The sequence below is a fragment of the Apostichopus japonicus genome, chromosome 16 (genome assembly GCF_037975245.1).
Source record: "Apostichopus japonicus isolate 1M-3 chromosome 16, ASM3797524v1, whole genome shotgun sequence".
Lineage (NCBI taxonomy): Eukaryota > Metazoa > Echinodermata > Holothuroidea > Aspidochirotida > Stichopodidae > Apostichopus > Apostichopus japonicus.
In genome coordinates, this window is record NC_092576.1 from 17,043,111 (window position 1) to 17,062,494 (window position 19,384).

The window sequence follows — 19,384 nt, forward strand, 5'->3', positions numbered from 1 at the left end:
TTAGCCAGCTGGCTGTTATGAGGTTGCTCAATAACACGACATGTACCACGCTGTTCTACCATATTATGTTCCTGCGAAGGAGTAGAACAAAAAAGCGATTCATAAATAGCTTGGATATAGATTTTCTTTTTGTTTCCGCAGGAGGTTACTATCAAGACGATATTGCCAAAGTATCAAATATCCCAAAAAAAGTAGAATGCAAGAAATGCAATGCGGGAACATACGTTCCCTTTGGTAAAGGAGTCAGCAGCGATGATTGCATCGTCTGTCCAGAAGGCACGAACAAAACTATACACGCAGGATTCAGAGCCTGCTTCTGTATTGATGGTTATGCCAGGACTGACCGCTTTAATATGTGTCAGATTTGTGAGAATGATGCTCTCGATTGTTATGGAAAGGACTACAAGACATTAAGAAATGGTTACTTTTGGAACTGGGAATATCCAGGAGCAAATCTCACTGAGTACAAAAGCTTTGTAGCCAACCTAATGACAGAATCGGCCAATTTCGATCCTTCAACAACGAAATACTCCGGAGACTTACCAAACGCTCATTCTTGTCCGCGAAGCGAAAGCTGCTTAAATAGCAAGACTGTTATCGAAGGCACATGCGAAACTGGCTACGAGGGATTAATGTGTTCCAAATGTATCAGTAATTATTACATTGTTCTAGGCCAATGCTTGGAATGTCCTGAGTTAGTTTACAGTATTCTTGAAGTCACTGGCATCTTACTACTGGTTATATGTGTTTATGTTCTGCTTGTTTGGCAAAACAAAAAACAGAAAAGCAAGGTTCTCTATAGTACAAAGCGAGCTCTTATTGACATGTTCATATCTAGGTTCAAAATAGTTCTTGGATTCTATCAAGTTGTTGGTGAATTTTTCACTTCCCTTCATGAGTTAAATTGGGCAGGAAACTTGTACGTTATTGGTGAATTTGTTGCATACATTGAACTGAATATCTTGCGAATATTCATTCGTCCTAATTGTTTTCTGAAAGATCTGAAGATAAACGCAAAGCTTGAATTTATCATCGCAATGACATTCCTACTTGTCATCATGGTTGTACCTTTTGTAATATACCAAATAAAGAAATGTTATTATCGCATTAGTTTGCCAGGGACTAAATCAAAGCTTCTAACGAACGTGTTGGTTATCTTGTTTCTGACTTACCCACCGATCTGTACCATAATTTTCCAGCTCTACCCACGTGCTTGCAAACGATTTTGCTGGGATAAAAACAGAAAATACTGTGTTGAAGTCCTTCGATCTGATTTTGCAATTGAATGCAAAACATTACAATTGTATCAAATCTTGGCTTTCGTTGCAACTGTGTTGTATGTGATTGCCTTTCCGTTTTGCCTGCTTTTCTTTTTGTGGAAAAAGCGATCTGAATTATCATATCATGAGCGTACCCTTAGCAGTCCAGTATCACGTGGAGACGATATCACTAATCCGGTCACTAATACTGACGATATCACCCATCGCAGTACTCCCATATGGCTAACTATTCTCTGCGAGAATTACAAAGACAAATATTGGTTTTGGGAAATCCTCGAACTGATCCGAAAGGTCACACAAACCGTTTTGATAACATTGCTTGGCTGGGAAAACAGAGTGACAGTTCTTCTAACCATCGGTATCTCGGTTCTGTTCTTGATTCTACATGCACGATACTTACCGATGAAGAGCTCATTTGAACAAAAACTTCAGGTAAATATTACGAAATATATTGAATACGTATGTTTCATTAATAACTGCATAAAATAAATAATTGTCACATATAAGACAAATATCTTGATAACGTTAGAATCGTTAGTCCCCGGTTAATTAGAAATCCAACAATGTGTTTATTGATTATTTAACATACTTACTGCTTTTACATTATTCAGCTATTCATAAATATGTCATATAATTTTAAATGTTAAAAATCCTTCTTAATCTAATGCTGAACAATTCCAGTAAACATATTCGCTTTCGTTCTTCTCCAGATGTTTGCTCTAACAGCGATCCTGATTAATGTTCTTATCGCTGCAATTGATCACGATGAATCCGAAGATGGTATTACTGTGTTTTTAATACTTTTGAACCTTATAGTAATAGCTATTGTGTTTGGTAAGTTATAATTTAATCTATTGTAACTGAAAAATGGAAATATTGAAACATTAAGTTTTTATCAAAATGGTAAGAACTTCGTGTCAATATGGTTAGCGATTTTACACAAAATGATACATTTTTGAGTTAATAGATCAACAACTCGAAACAAAATGAAACATTCCTCAAATCTTAAAACTTAGATTCCCCCTAAATGTGCTGCCAAAATTCTCAATATATCAAATGATATCAACTTAACAATTTGCAACAAAACTTTAAATTGATCCTTTTTTTATAAATTATCTCGTAAATTTATCAGATTGTTGCAAAAATGATGAGTTACGCTTGCGTCAGATTTGTTAATTTTATCACTTAATTAAAAATGTTAGTTTCAATATTTGTAACAAAATATCAATTGCAGCGACAATTGGTTTTAGAACTGAACATTTTAACGCAACCTTAACGTTTTGTACTGGAGATATGGGTAAATTGCTTAGAATCTTTAGTTTAATTTTGAAAACAAATATATTTATCGTTCCATTAAAATAGTCTTCTGATTCCGGAATAAAAACACTTAGGGCCTCTCCAGTCGTTATGGCCTCACATCCGAAAGTCGAAACAGTTAATGAAATAAACTTAAATTGAGCTTTAGTGCTACTTGTACGCTCACTTCGGACTATAAATATTTTCAGTTGTTTGAAGAAAGATATATATAGCGGAATGTATACAAAAACGGAACAATATAACACCTTAACCATTTTCTTTCTCTTAAAACACAGGAGAACTGTTGATGGGCGTCTTCCATATCCTTGGAAAGCTACAAGTCAACAAAAAAATTACGACTTGTGCAGTTAATGCGCTTCGGAGTGGGAAACGTCTTTTTAAGATCCGACCAAAACAAGTACCGTTGATAGACGATAAATCCAATATCCAGACAGAGGAAAAGTTAACGTAATTAAAGATTTCGTAACAATTGTGACTAGTTCGTTAACATTTTTGGTAAATCTTAAAATGTTATTGTAATTTTAATTCAACTGTTTAATAGTTCAACTAGAATAGAAAAAAAAATGAAAATGTGTTTGTGCTGTTAAGTCCTTAGTCGTAAAATAATGACGATTTTGACGGACAATAATCATGACATACCATGGTCACCATATATACTTTAAAGTTATTGATTGTAATGCCAAATATCAAAACATTAGTAATACAGTCATTTAAGCGATCGAGAATATCTATGATTTGTCTAAAGTAATGTGAACATTGTCAAATATTTACCGTACTTTATTTTGCTGATTTAATGTAAATAATTACTTATTTTAATCACGTGGATTATTAACCATTCTATACTTCTTTCTGAAAGCATGAAAAGTTACTATCTAATTTCGCATGAAAAATGCCTTGATTTATATTGAGACAATTGTGAAGAATTTACTAAATGCAAATAAGTGAAATGAATTGCAAAATAATGTCAAATACTCAGTTTATTTTAACCAGACGTTTCATCTCACTTCAATCATAAAAGCGTTGCTTAATGGTATGTACATTTAAATGTGATAAACAGCACAGGCTAAGAGTAACGTTGCACGATTTACTCTCAGTCTCTATTTACAACTTCTAACTTTAATTATTTACATTTTTTATAACAATTATGTTAAATTATGAATAACCAGACATAGCTTTCTTTATATCCTAGTGCGACATATATATAAACAGTCTCTGTCTCAAATTCTGAAAGCAAATATGCTGTTTTAAACTTATACCAGCGTTAAGGCCTTTGCAGAATATGGCCATCTACACACGCAAAGCGTATTTACATTAAAACGTTTACATTTTACAATTTAATGCAATTGAATTCTTGATAATACATGCGTCATATCTATAATACTAATAAGTGGACGAGCTACTCTGGTCAACATACCATACTCTTTTCCAAAATCGTCTTCTCTTACAGATTCAATCTAGGTACTCTGCTATAAAACTCACCCAAATCGGCGCCTGCGGTGGTTTCTTTTAGATTTCATGAAGTCCTTGGAAGTGTTTCCCAGACTTTTAGATACGAGTTGTTGTTAATTATTAAGATGTCTCCTCTGACTTATTCTTCACGAAACAATGACATCTTTAAAGTCGTGTCTGGGGAATTTCTGCTTGGAGCAACACATTTAACCATAGTAATGATAATGCGATGTAGAGATTCCAGCTATGATTAAATTACAAAAGTATATTCCCACAACAATAAATCTTCCCTCCCGATCTGTCAACATTAATTTTGTTAACCAAGGACGATAAAGTCGCTCGTCAATGTTAATGCGTATTACACAGAGATGGAAGCAAGTTGACGTGATTGCTTTAATACTACCTGTAGCAAAGCATTCAACACATGCGATCAGAAACCGCATTGCTCCATATATTCTCAACCGAATGCCGAACAGTCACATTTTTCTTTTCACAAGAATGATATTGTTTATCTGGAATTCATGGCGTAGCTAATAATAAAGTTTAATGAATTTAAACTTTTTTATGGTCGTTTCTTACTAAGTAAATGATGACGAGATGTGATGAGATTTTAGCCAAGAGATATATATTTATATATATATATATATATATATATATATATATATATATATATATATATGAATATATATAATAATTATATATATAATAATATATGTATATCTTTGTGAAAGATTCTGTAGCGTTGTGGTGTGTTATGTTATACCACAGGCATTTTTAACTGAATTCAACCATTTGGAATTAATGGAAACAAATATTCTACACTGTTAGCATATCTCAGCATCGCAGCTCTTAGTAAGGGTGCTGGATAGAGATGGTTTTTTTTCCAGATATAAAATCGTTAGAAGAAATTATGATTCAACATTAAAGATGATTTTACTCTTACATTAAAGCTTATCTGAAATCAACCTGCTTACTTTCTGATACATTATGTTAGCAAAATGGTACTCATACTTCGTTTATTATTAACATTTTGTCAGCAAGAAGTCAATACGAAGAGGAAATTAACGTTGTAGTTATTGCAAAGGCAAGGAAACGGCGTCATGAGTGTTATGTATAGTCCTGTGTACCTCGCTAGTAACAGAGAAATACAACAACACGTGGTTTTAATTGCACAAGTATTCGGGAGCCGGTACCAACTAGCTCAGATTAAAAGAATACAACTAGTATTTATACCCAGCCATGACCTGTCCCATTTGTGTTTCTGTTTTAAAAGCAAGGAGAATATTATACATCATCATTGTTCTGATTTTCGATCTTGTGACTGGCTTAGACCGTACAGCATTCTGACCCATCAGTATAACGTTGTACAATTGTTGTTTTAATTGCGCATTATATTCCTAAAGGTTATTGCCTTGCTGTGGACATGTGACATAACTAGAAATTGTTCACTTAAATTTATATGTATCTGATTCCAAAGCGATGTTCGTATGCGGTATCAATTGTGCAATCTGGAGTTATTGACGACTTGTTGTAAACATTTTGTGTAGGCGTTTAAGAGACTTGTCGACATGATGATGAATCATAAAGTCAAAAACCCTATATAGTACTAATCGACTCCTGTTAAATATGATAAATATAATGTTCACGATATAATAATAGGATAAAAGTACTACTTATCCAATAGTCCAGGCCCTGCAATGTAAAACCAACATCATCCTCACAATATCATATATGCTGAATGCTACCAACTCGAATGGACTGTGCCGACAGCACCATTACCAAGTGAAATCGAGCACGGTGAAATCAGTTACATCCCATCGAGTCCTTTCAAGAAATCATTGCAAACACCTGTAAATCAATTTTAACGTGAGTCAAAACAAGCACTGATCGCTAACAGAAAACAGTCGTTCAGTGTGCGTTAATCAGTCATTTACTGTGTAAAACCCAGTTTCTCGATAACTGATGTCGACGACCTTCATTACTAAGGATTCACGACAATAATGACGTCACGTCATTTTCAGAATCTGTCGGTCCGTTTGTGTGTTGCATTGGTTGTATATAGCAGTGCGACGTGGTAGGTTTGTTAATATAACAGATAATCAGCCGCGAGGATGATCAGAGTGTGTCATGTCTGATCGATGCCTGATCGGCTCCTGCAGGTTAGCAAAAAACAAATTATTAAACAAAACAGACAATCCATTTTTTTAATAAAGTTGTAATAATAGTAGGCAGACAAGCAAAATATTCAGAAAGGGAGCTTCAATACTTACACATAATTTGGAGGCTGCCCCGGACGTGACAATCCCACCCTCCCATGGAGAGACCAGTAGCTAAAAAAAAAGATTAAAGAAAATAATTCTTCCCGGTAGCTGGGCTGGGCTGTTCCTCGGAAGAGAACTGTTCTCCCGGAGTTTTACTCACAAGCACTCTAGCCACCAGCTTCCTAAACAAGGGGCCACTCCCTCGTAATTTTGTTTTTGCCTTTTTTTATGAAATTATGCTAAAACCTTATTAGAGATGAATATACTTGACGTATTATTATTTTGTTTTTTCTGTCTCCTTTCTCCCAAAGGGTGTGTATTACATAATCTTTCAACTTTGGAATCAAGATGACGAGACGTTAATCACTATCATGGCTAAGAACTGTACTATCAACTGATTGCTGACGCCATCATTTGACCGTTTGGATGTATGATGTAACTCTTTTTAAGAATAACATCACCGGACATACCGTATTTCGTTATGTCATTAGCACAAACAAATAGGCATATTATTTCATTGATAGTTAAAAATGACCTTAGATAAGGGACAAATGTTTCCGTACGCCATTTTCCGATTTTTCTTTGGAAAGCCATAGGGTAGAGACAAATCTGACGACGAAACAGTGGCACCGAGTACACAAAAGAAGGCCAGCTAAACGATTATTCATTCACAATTAATTACATGTACCAGCTCTTTGTGTGTGTTGTAGTATTAACTTCTTGTATAGGTACCGTACCACAATTAGAGTAGTGTTCGTCCGCTCGAAAGGTTAACCATTGTCAGAGAAAAGAGGTAAAAGTACTGTACCTAAGGTAATGCTTGTTTAAGCATGTTATCAGTTACTGTCATTATTTGTTCTGCCTATGAAAGAGCATAATTTAAGGTACAGATGGTGGGAAAATAGGGAGGATCGAAGGTGATATAAAACATTTTAGAAATTCTTTGGTTAAATGTTGATATTACTCCGAGCAAGCATATGGAAAAATGGGGGTTCAGTATGCTAAACTTGCTCCTCTTCTAGCTCAAAATGTTAAAGGTCATGGTATAGAAGTTTGCAAGTGCCATGATAGGCCAAGTTCTCAGCTATCATGTGGTGGGTAGGATACACCAGTTGAAAACTTTTATCTATGCTTTGGCAGGTCGTGAAAGTAACCAGTTTAGTTTGTAAGTCAATGGAACAAATAATTGTGGTGCGAGACCTATAGGCATAAACAGAGACCAAAATTTTGATATCCTAATAAACCAAGATTGGTATGAGTTAAAGTGAAGTTTTTCCCTCGGAATGAGTACGATTACAAAAAAAAGTAAACAGAGATCAGATTTGTATTTTACGAGTATAACAACGTGACTACGGTTACAAGTAGAATTTTTCATTTGTATGAGTACGATTACAAATTCTAAACATAGATCAGACTTGTGTTATAGAAGTAAAACAACATTGGTACGAGTAAAAGTAGAAATTTACCTTGGTATGAGTACGATTACAAATCATAAACAGAGATAACATTTGTGTTAAACTATAATAAAAACAGAATTAGTACGAGTAAAAGTAAGTATTTCCCTTGGTATGAGTACGATTAAAAATCATAAACACAGATCGGATTTATGTTGCCAGTACATGCAACTTTGTTGTAGTGTGAGTACAATGACGGACACACTGCAATTGTAATGAGGAATTATTAATCACAGACAGTTAACTAAGGAAAATTAGACAAAAGCGATAGCTAGAAAAATTAATGTTGTACTTGAATATTAAGAAAACATCTGGAAAAAGTGATAACTGTTGGTCTTATGTACTTGCAAAAGCAAGACAAGCATGTTTCCCACCACGTTGGCAGTACATCCCATTACATGGGTTTTTTGCAGGCATATTAAACGTTTTTATTGGGGGGGGGGGGCGGGGGGAAACTTGTAAAGTTAAAACTGAAGTATCAAATATTAAGTTTTTGCGGACTAGCATTGTAAAATGCTATAAGAACAATCTGTAGCGATGCTGTACATGATGATATTTTACTATGATACTGTGTAAATAAATAATTGCAAGATGTAGCGATACTGTGCATGAAATTAGGCAACAATGAAAATGTGTAAATAAATTATTACAAGGCAGCCTTTTGTTTAAGATGCTATAATGATGGTAATGTAAATATTTTCAAGAGGCAGTACTAAACAATGAACTCAATAGATTTTTTTGTGTTCTCATATTTTTTGGCTGCATTTTGCCAACCCTTATGTATGCTTTTTCCATGTTTCAAAGATAGTAAGTTTTGGATGTCTTATTTAATATAATTGCAACATTAAAATGGGAAGTAAGAACATAGACAGTATGTTATAATTATAGCAGAGTGTAACAAGAATCAACACCGAGCAACTACTAATATATGCCTCATTAGCCTAATATTAGAATATGCTTAACGAATCAACGTACGACTGCACAACCCAGTAACCATGAAAAACTGAGCTGCGTGCGTTATGTGAGCAGGTGAGTGTTGTTCTGAATAGTATTTGAGGTCAGGTAACCTGGTCACTATGAATATACTTTGTTGGAGGTAATGGGCGTGACTATAGCTTCATCGCTTACCATATAGGTATAGCATAGTCTCCACAGCCGTTGTAGTTTGTGGTAAACCTGTGTTTTCGTCGGGGTTTATACATGGTTAAGTGGGATTCGTCCTTGAGTCTCCCCACGAAAGGTTCCCGGTATATTGTAGTATTTCCGACCCTTGGTCATCCTCGACGTATGCAGTGGTGAAACCGTAATAGTTAAAACCTGGCTAGAAACGGACCAGCTATTTTCAAACGCTGTAAATAACAATCAGGTTTACACAAACCTACTCCAAATCCGTGTCGTTATTTGATCTAACACCATTTACCTGATCCCGCTTTGGTGCCGAACGTAGCAATCTGAGGGTGGCTGTTGGCAGCTATTACTAAAATCCAACCCACCCGTGACATTCTTACTGAGTATCGCAATTCAAGAATCATTATTTGATTCCTTGTTAAACCTTATTCTTGTTCTTTATTATTGTTCTTTAATATAATTGTAATTTTCTTTTGTTTTCCTTCTTGCCATGTTTCCATCAGTAAGGAAGTTTACCTTCATGGTATAGGCGAGTACTGATAATTACACAGTATGTGGTAATGGCGCACATCGTGCGACCTGTAACTCTCAGAACACATCGTCCAAGGATGTTCGATACATAATGGAATGTGTGTAACTATATGATATTCTTGCAGTGGTTATAGAAATGTTAGAAGAATCTAGCGATGTTTGAGTTGTTAACCGCAGAGAATTTCAACCAATATAAATCATAACGGTGGAGTTGGATCAAACGGCCATTCAAGCACACTATCAGTAAAGTTCTATTCACAATTTGGTAAATATATTTTAAAGTCGTCAAGATTTATGAGTGATTCATTGTATAGCTCAAATTGCTCTGATATTTAACCTATTGTACCACGGAGGCTGTATGATGATTCCAGAACCCGTGTCGATCAGTTTATTGTTCTACTCAACAAATGAGAGCAAATAACAAACACCTTATACATTACACATAACAAATGGAGAAAGAGAGCGCTCCGCTGGAACTGACCCATACAACCTTTTTAATAAAACTGCTGTACGTGGTAGGTAGTCCCTCTTTTTAAGATTTTTGTTAAAAATAACCATGATTGTTCCTGCTTGTTGGTATACATGTTACACGCTACGCAAACCATAAAATAACTGACCAAGCTTTTTCCTTCTTTCTACTTTACCTCTTTGTATACATGTTACACGCTACGCAAACGATTTTAAGTTCGGCCGTTTATAGCGAGACAGGGTTACAATTAGTGTGGGAATTAAACATAATAGTAAACGATGTAGCGAAAATTCAAAATAAAAATGTTTAGGAATCACAATTTCGGTGTTTTGTTGTCAAAGCATTTCAAAACAGTTTTAAGCAATAAATTAAAAAAATATCATCCAAGGTGTTGCGACGAGCCAGAGAATTGTTTATTAATTTTATTATGAAAATGTGCATACAATTTTCTTGTATATATTTCCCCTGGCTCCTTCCCTATCTTCCCCGGGGGTTTTAAATGACCTCGGATATAGCGGTTGTTGACTTATCTGAACCTCTTCTTCTCCTTTTTTGGGGAGGGGGTGGCGGAGGGGGTTAGTTACATCCTCTATTTTGTGACTTGAAGCATTATTAAGTTTTAAATTGACAGCATCCAAATACTTACTACTATTCTCCCATATTTATAAGTTACTGGATTCTGGATATAAGTTGAAATATGAATCAAGGAGTTCACCTTAAAGACGAGACAAACTTAAAATATATTATTCGTCTTTGAATCTCATTTAAGGGATGAAAAGACTGATAATTAATTAGTGTATATCAGATAATTTGTAAATGATCCCTTCTTCATAGCTTGTTTTAATTTTTGAGTTATAAAATGTCACAGTTTAAACCACAGTTATTTCTTTTGGCGCTCCATAGTTCTAAACCAATATACGTCAGATAGCTTTCAACCAGAGAATCTTAGCAGACGCCAGTTTAACAGCTAAAGAAGGGGATTATCGTTCGCTATTAACAATGAGCTGTTTTGAGATTGAAATAACCACAAACCTTCCTCTCCTTTAGAGATAACAGTTCCTTTTCGAGATAAGAAGTAGTTTGACTTACTAATATATTCGACTTTATTTCATATTCAATCTTTGGCAATCGTAGCATATATTACAAAAGTAAAATTCTTCTTGACTAGTGCCCTAAACCCAGGTGGACCTCTGCCCTGGTTTTATTCTAATCTAGTAATCTGCTGTCTAGTCATTACGTCTTCCTGCAATAAGATCAAGAGCGATCTTTATATCAAGATTATCTACATTCAAGACACTATAATATTTACTGTTTGAAAGTAAAATGTGTTGTGAGCAGCTAAACAGCATCGTCGAGCCTGACAAAAATGCGGTATAACTACATGTCCAGTCCGCATGAATGGAGTGTGTCACTGTAAATCTCAAATTGGTATATAGAACGTGGTCAAAACAGGATTATACTTGTCCTGTTATTCTATGTGAGTTTTAAGTACAACCAATGTCAAAGTCAATAATTATAGATCTTAGGAGAAATACTCATTATTGGTTCTAATACTTTGATTTACTTTGTTTGTAATCGCATAATCGTGAGCCTGTATGGCCCGATTACTGGAAGGAACACCCTATACACGGCATAAATCCCACCTGCCTCATCGCCCTCCCCCCTCCCCCTCTACACCCACCCTACCTCCCTACGCCTCATCTGCATGCTTGGGACGTAACACCCCAATAAGGTCGCTCCATGCATGGTGATGGCGTTCGAAAATGAGTTACAAACTGAGAGACACGATAGATCTACATAAAATGTACGTCACTTTGTTGTCGTAAACACTGAACATGGAAGTAACACAGGAAAGTAATTCTATGGAGACCCAATGACGGTTAGTCTATCCGTTGCCAATACGAATTCCATATATTAAAGCTAACAGAGTTCAAGCCCTATCACAACCGTATTATTTTTCAACCGTACTGCTTCAGTCACATCCAATCAATCTTTGTTTTATTAGCACCTCGTTTGCAGCAAGGATGTTTGTTGCGTTCCTGTTTCTTTCCATGATTAGAGCTTTGGCTGCGGGGTCAGATAGTTCCCTTCTGCACAGGTTACATATGGAAGAAGCTACGTCGAGTAGTGAAGATAAACCGTGTCAGCTAAAAATTGCTGGTAAGTGTAAAATAACCGATTTGGGAAGTGAAATGTGCTGATTCAAACCAAACTGAACGTGTGAAATGATACTCGTAGAGTTGGTTTTAAATGTGATGACAACGCAAAATAATTTATTTATTTTGATGGTGGAAAATGGCATGAAAAAAATAAAAAGTCATCATTATTGCCCCAAATGTTCTAGAAATACAGATAACAGTGATTCATTCCTAATCTTCGAGAACATTGCAAGACTACACTCAAGCTTCGTTCTGACATGCTAGAGTTTTGGATGAACACTGATGATCTCGAGAGGGCTGACAACATGAATATATTTCGTCCTCCGTCGGTAGGTTAGCATTCTTCTAACTAACATACCAGCGGAAGTTATATATATTTGTCAGGTTAAGACTCTTGCTTGATAAAGGAATAACTGAATGTTACCATTATAGGCTTAGTCATAGGCGTAGGAGGCGGAGGAAAGGGGCTGGGGCTGCAGCCCCCTCCCAACCTGAAAAACCATATATTATTAGCACTGATTAGTTTCTTACTTCTTGGTATGTGACATAGCAAGTCTTAAGTTATATCTAAGTTTGTTCGTTTTTTTTTTTTCTCTTCGTTATAAGCCATATATTTTAGGAAGCAGGACACTTCGCCCAACAACCATTTCGCCCAACTGCCATTTCGCCCAACCAGCCTGGTCATTTCGCCCAACCAGCCTGGTCATTTCGCCCAACCAGCCTGGTCATTTCGCCCAACCAGCCTGGTCATTTCGCCCAACCAGTCTGGTCATTTCGCCCAACCTTGATTAAATATGATATTTCAAAAGGAAACGTTCGGGAATTGTTAACGTTACAGGATACGAACCGAATATTAAGGAAACTTGAGGATTGATCAGTGTTTTAGGGGTTAGGTTTGATATAGTAAACGTTCGGGAATTGTTAACGTTACGGGATACGAACCGAGTATTAAGGAAACTTGAAGTCGTGGTTAAATTGATTACATATGTGATCACAAATGTGGTTATATTGATAAAGTGGCTACATTGATTAAATATAGTAACTCAATATTACGGACGGTTTTATGTATATTTTTTTCAATTTAATAAAGAAACGTTCGGGAATTGTTAGTCAGTAGGATGGATCAGTGTTTTAGGGGTTAGGCTTGATAGGTTTTTATGAAGACCGATAACCGGTAACCTTCGATGGGTCTTAAAACATTGATGTAAACCGCAATACCGTTAAGCAATAATATTGCCAGCCGTTCATTGAGATGTAAGTGTCCAACAACTATAACATCATCACTAGGACGTCCCAAAGTCCTCTCCGTCTTAACAGCACGCCGCACTGCATTTTATAACCCCGAGAGGGATTGCTTTCCCTCTTTCTCACCCCAACCCTCCCGATCAACCTACACCTCTGACACCATTCATTTAACGTCGCTTCGTCAGCAGAGCAGATGAATCCCCACACACATCACCACAACCAGTGGAAAGATTATGCTGTGTGCTTCCATGCATGGTAAGTCACTGTGTTCATTTGTATCAGAGATGAAGATTTCGCTTCATATATCGGTGGAGAGCACACGCCGATGAAATTACAAAACAGTGATCAATGACTTGCATGTGTTACCCCGTTAAGCATGATTTACACATCGTTCTACCACCAACCCAAATATGTCTCAGTAAAGCTTTCACCTCCTCTATACACTGAGCAGCCAATAATTAGGAAACCTGGACCACGCCATGAAACAGTTCCTGCGCGCATCGCCTAAAATATCAGTAGTGAAAGATGTGTATTTGGAGCTTCTTAATACACATTTCATACAGTGCGTACTGTGTATAAAGTAATAAATAAAATAACCAATGGGTTCTAAATAGGGGTATATAGTCTACGACAGAGTCAGAGAAGCAGTGGTGGATAATACAAGTAATCTTATTTCAATAAAGTGTCAACTTTTCTTGACACAGTGCAAATCAAAGCGATACAAAATGACTGAGCAATTGGGAATTTTGGGTAATTGGTTTTCGCCCTCGTAAAACTCGGAATATAAAGCATAATTCATGACAAATAAAACTATAAATGAAAATGACTGTCAAAAATGTGGTGGATGCATGTCGACCCGCTTAACGTATATTAAATAGTTTTACCTACTACCCATACCTAAAACTCATTGATTGTAACAATCGTCAGAATCTATTAGCTTCCGCACTGCTGTATTACATACCACTGAAACTTGTTTAAGTCTCATCTATCAAAACGGCTGGACTACTTAGCTCATCAGAAGCAACCCAAAATTCAACGAACAAAATTCAGTATAAAAATAACGCTTTTTCAAGGGCAAATGGTGTCGGATATCATCCATGAAGGGGGTGGGGCGGGGGAAGGTGATCCTTATTTTTATGAGAATGTTCTTTGGTTGAGTAATTATAATTTCGAAAACAATTATGGACTTACATTAACAGAAGACTGAACTGATGTAACGAAACCACATAAATTTAACCGCATGATAATTGTCTTTTAAAACAGAGATAAAGAAACATTAGTAGCATTAACAACCACACAACAAGGGTGCAACGTACATAATATCGTCACGCAACATTAGTTTCTCAAACAACAGTGATCGTGACAACGAAATTATTTCAAGGACGAAATTGGGGGTCCATGAATGTGTTCGTAAAAATGTATCATTTTATATTGCAAAAGTTGCAAAAGTAGGAGGAGGGTGAAGGGCAGAGGGGAAGTGAATAGCAGTCAGTAGTGTTAAAATATTATCACGATAGATGTGCTACCATATAGTATTACTCTCCTTTTTACATCTTCTGTCTATTTTCCCCTTGAAATGTGATACATTCGCAAAGTTGGTTTGGTCTGAATATACAAATTCATCAAAGTGCAACGTTATTTGTTCCTTCTTCTTCTAAGCATATGCAATTCCTCTGGGAATTCATGATTTTAATATGCATTAAGAAAAACAAAAGACAACTTCAACACAGTTGTCATGATTACATCATTCACACTGCTGTTGCCAGATGCATTCACAAATATTATCCCCAAATTGAAAATATTCATATCTTCGCGATATCATATTTTTTAAGTATACCTGCCCGTGTTTGGCAAAAATATGTTAACGGTTATTGATCATCAGTCATACCTAGAATAAACGGTGCAGCGATGTCATATAGGTCTTATCTAGTTCCGCGAAAGTGGACGACTTGCAGTCTTTGAAATATTTGAGAAAGCCATTGGGGAATCTCGAACACTTCTGGGCAAAGTACCAGTGCATTCCGTGTTTCAAATATAATGTGACATATTATAACTAACAAGTGGTTCTTTAACCACTCCTGTAACGAGCACAGTTTACCTTACAAAATGTTTCCTATCGTTTGTTTGACAACTTTTACACATGCACGTCTAGTAATCAACCAATCAGAAGGCTTCTTTGAGATAAATTTAATCACGTCTGCTAAACCAAATTTGAGCTTTGAGCCGCTTTAAAATTGTATCCAATCTCCGAAATTAAATATATACAGGACTTACAAATTAGATTTTTCTCGTAATTAATTGGAGACTATATCTCTTTCAACATATTTTCACAACCAGTACAAAGATTGAGAACGTTAGAACTTAAAAAAAGGATCGATCATGCGCATTAGGAACAGGAGCCGTATCTACGGCTCTGTTTGTACCCAGAACTTAGACACACCCTATTAGGAACGGTATGACAGCGCCCACTGACAAAACGGTGAAGATCCATGTTTGCAGAAATTAATGCGTTATAACAATCAACTGCTAATGGGTTATCACAGCTAAATCAACATATGCATTAATGTGCATGCATTATCTCCTTTTTTTCTCCCTCTTTTCTACTACCTTTTCTACGGGTTTTTAAGGAAGGTTTGATTTAGTTTGCCCTTTAAAACCTTTTGAAATAATTTTAAATCTATCACTTAACTTTCAATGTGATAGGTTATAAAGTGCTCCGTTTACATGTGCTGTCCACTCGGTGAGTATAAATATAAACTGAACCCTCGTCCAGTTCAACAGTGTCAACAAGGGTAGTGTAATTTTGTTTAAAGCTTGACCAAGGATAACTCAATTACAATCTTAAGTAAGTAAATAGCCTGGAAAAAGACCTCACAAGTATTGACGTCACTCAACTATACAGTATCAATTAGTGACAAATATCACGTTTATCAAAATATCACTAGGTAACATTGAATATATCAAGGAAATGAAATGCAGAATAACAAAATAAACCCTAAAATCAGGAATTATTAAAAGGATGGAAAAGCACAGGAGACAAAAATGATCAACGGGTATAGATGGCACATGCACAAAAAATCGGAAATGAATATCATGTTCTGAATTAATTACCGTACTGGTTGTTATTTGTGTTGTCTATGGCATTTTTCGTCTTCCGCTTCGAGGGGTTGGGTGTAGGACTCCCTGATTAAAGGTTACAGTCAATTTTGATATGCCGAAAAACGTTAAACATGTCCCTGCTCCCATTGTGCGTATGAGTGAGAGGATATAATTCTGTCTACAAGACCGATGAGTGGCTATATGCGAAATACTGTAAAGTCAAGTCAATTTTTGTTCATGTTATTTACCATTGATTCAAATTTACTTTCTGTTATGTTTGTTTTCATTTATTTATGTTTTGTATATTTTCTTGTAGCAAATCAGTAGCCTGTCAGCGGACACAGCTGAATTAAATAATGAGAACTGTAAGATATATGCTATAGGTATAGTGCCCATATTGAGGGGAAAAAAACAAAGATGTTGTGTCATTGAAATGGCGTGACATGACAGAAATCAGGTATAAGTATGAAAGTTATCGATCTAAAGTCGTTAGTTTTAAATCCATAGAAAGGACCAAGCAGCATATTGCTCTGTTATGATTGTATAAAGTGTAGTTTCTGAAGGAATTTCTTATAAGAATACTTTCCCTTTTAGCGTTCCTTCCATTTCATGGCGGTTAGTTCTTGGCATCAACGTAATCTCTAATCCTCCATGACTTGAACGGAATACAAAGAATGTTTCTATAGTTTACAAGTTCTCATTGGTTTTCATTCCTTTTGACACTTCCAACACTTACAATAATTTGTAAAATGTCCATTTTTATCAAGATTAAAATTGTTGCGTGAATAAGGGTCAGGTGATAAAGTTAAAGCTAGCTGGGGGGGGGCGGGGTCTCTGTTGGCCCTTAGTCTAATTACATATACAACATTTTTGTTAAATATTGTAAAAAAGAGTTCTGGATGAAAGACAAATGATAGACAAAATAAGAGTTCAGGATGAATTATGTCAATTATTTCGAACCCACACTCTATGAGAGGTGACGCGAATACCTCTTTTCAAATCAATAGTAGGAGGAAACTTAATTTTAATAACTTATACTTTATAGAGATTTTAGCTGCTGATAGAGTCGAACATGTCACTGCTGTATGGGTTGAACACAGTCATTGAAGGGGGCATATACACGCAAATGCCGTAGTTTCAGAGGACCAATAAACACATCAAGTCACTGCAGACTAAACAAAGTCTTGTAGTTGACGAATTCCCGATCCCCGTGTTTCCCAAATCTACTACTAAGGGAAACAACTTACAGCTAGAAATCTCCTGTGAGCACAATCTTAAGCAATCTTTTGTGCATAAGAAGATTTCACGGAATCCGTTTTTCTTTACTGCCTGCTTCCAAGTCATCGATAGTATCGGGCATAAGCCAACTGTACATTTACGTCTTGAGAGGAAACGAAATTCTTACTGCTTTGCTGCAGTGTATACAAGGACATTGAAACGTGAGCTTGTTGTTAACAAATATGTTCAGATCCGTTTTTCTAATGGGAGTAGAACAGGATGAATAGAGATTTCGTTGAAGGCAGTTTCATTCACTGCTACCAATAGATTGTAGCCAACAAACAATACCAAATTAAGCTCGTAGAAGGTTAACTCGTCTAATGGCTCAATTGGTAGAGCAGTGGACTGGAAACCCTGATGAACCGAGTTCGACTCCATCAATGGTTGGTTAAACACGTTTAAATTTTCTTTTTCTATTTCAGTAGTCGACGCTGAAGTCTTGATATATTAATTCAACCATTTCAATTACTAGCTAATGTGGTGGCCGATGTGGTTAAGAGGGTGACGAAAGACTCATTCCTCGTCGGTCGTGTAAATCGTGGCTAGGGTTCAAGACAGGCCTCTGGCGATAATACCATTGGCTGTAGGTATGGTGCTTTTTGTGGCCTAGGATCCCGTGCCATGTCTCCCTTGTTGTCGCAAAAGAACCCGGGGGGATGCGCAGAAGGTCGGTCATATCGACCAGAAGCGTACTAGGTGGCGTGCGTGAATCCTTGCCTTTGGCCAGAGGTGGTGACATCTCTGCGACCGGCATGCTTGCAGCCACCGTCCACTGAATACGTGGCCTGATGAGGCGCTATTCTCCTAAGAGTGAATCTACGGATGCTTTTAATTGCCATAAAATTATTTTGTATTAAAAACAAACCTGTTTCAAACTAGCGCCATCGAATTCATTTAAAGATCCTTTTTTGTCACTCTGAAGGTGGAATGGATTTCATTGTAATGGGTTATTTGTGGTAAGTCAAGCACACACAAACACACTAAAACAGTCATGAGGTTCACAGGGGTTTGCAGGAACTTTATTAAACTCATTGTTTGACATAAATTGAAATAAATGTGTTGGTAAAGATTTACACAACCTACGCTAAAACATGCATTATAATCGTTGCAATATTAGAAACATACAAGCCAGCAAGACTATGAAATAAAATTGTAATATACATAGAATTCAAAATATATTTAACTTTGTGAGAACACCAAAGTATACAATTGTCAATGTGGTCCCATTCTAAGCCGCAGTGTTGTAGCAAACTCTCATAGAGGATATTTAGTTTCGGAAACTGAGTGATTTTTAAGAACTTTGTTTGAGATTCACAAACAAAAATTACCCCGTATTATGTTTTGATAACTTCAGCAACAAAATTAGCTTTGATATGCCGTGGACCGTTACTAAACACTGCTCTCGGTCTAGCTATGTTTGTATAGCACATTTACTTATTTTATGTTTGTTTTTTTGGAATGACCCTTGAAATAGTTGAGGTTCATCTTTAAAGTGACTGGACCTTTTAGTTTATTACACAGCCCATCACACTAGATCCTCGGTTGCATTACAAAACTCAATGGGAGATATTAAGATTATTATGGTCTCAAATGACATGTTTATAATTTATTACAAATTTATTAAGGACAAATGATGTCGATTGCCATCCAAGGGTGCTCAGTTACTTATATGAAGAATAACAAACATATTCTGGTTGACCTAAAAACAACCGTA

At 36.2% G+C, this 19,384-nt stretch overlaps 2 protein-coding genes across 5 annotated transcripts in view; one reads left to right on the forward strand and one right to left on the reverse strand.

The window, feature by feature from the left end:
- The window catches only part of LOC139982972 (uncharacterized), a 79,923-nt gene extending 74,645 nt beyond the window's left edge, over nt 1-5,278 (forward strand). The window contains exons 33-35 of the mRNA XM_071996228.1: nt 142-1,712; nt 1,991-2,114; nt 2,873-5,278. Coding sequence (XP_071852329.1) covers nt 142-1,712; nt 1,991-2,114; nt 2,873-3,048 — 1,871 coding nt within the window. The 3' untranslated portion in view covers nt 3,049-5,278. The remainder of the gene's footprint in view (nt 1-141; nt 1,713-1,990; nt 2,115-2,872) is intronic.
- LOC139982981 (neuronal acetylcholine receptor subunit alpha-9-II-like) overlaps nt 1-19,384 on the reverse strand; it is a 209,595-nt gene that overhangs the window by 150,286 nt on the left and 39,925 nt on the right. The gene's annotated exons all lie outside the window — the stretch shown is intronic.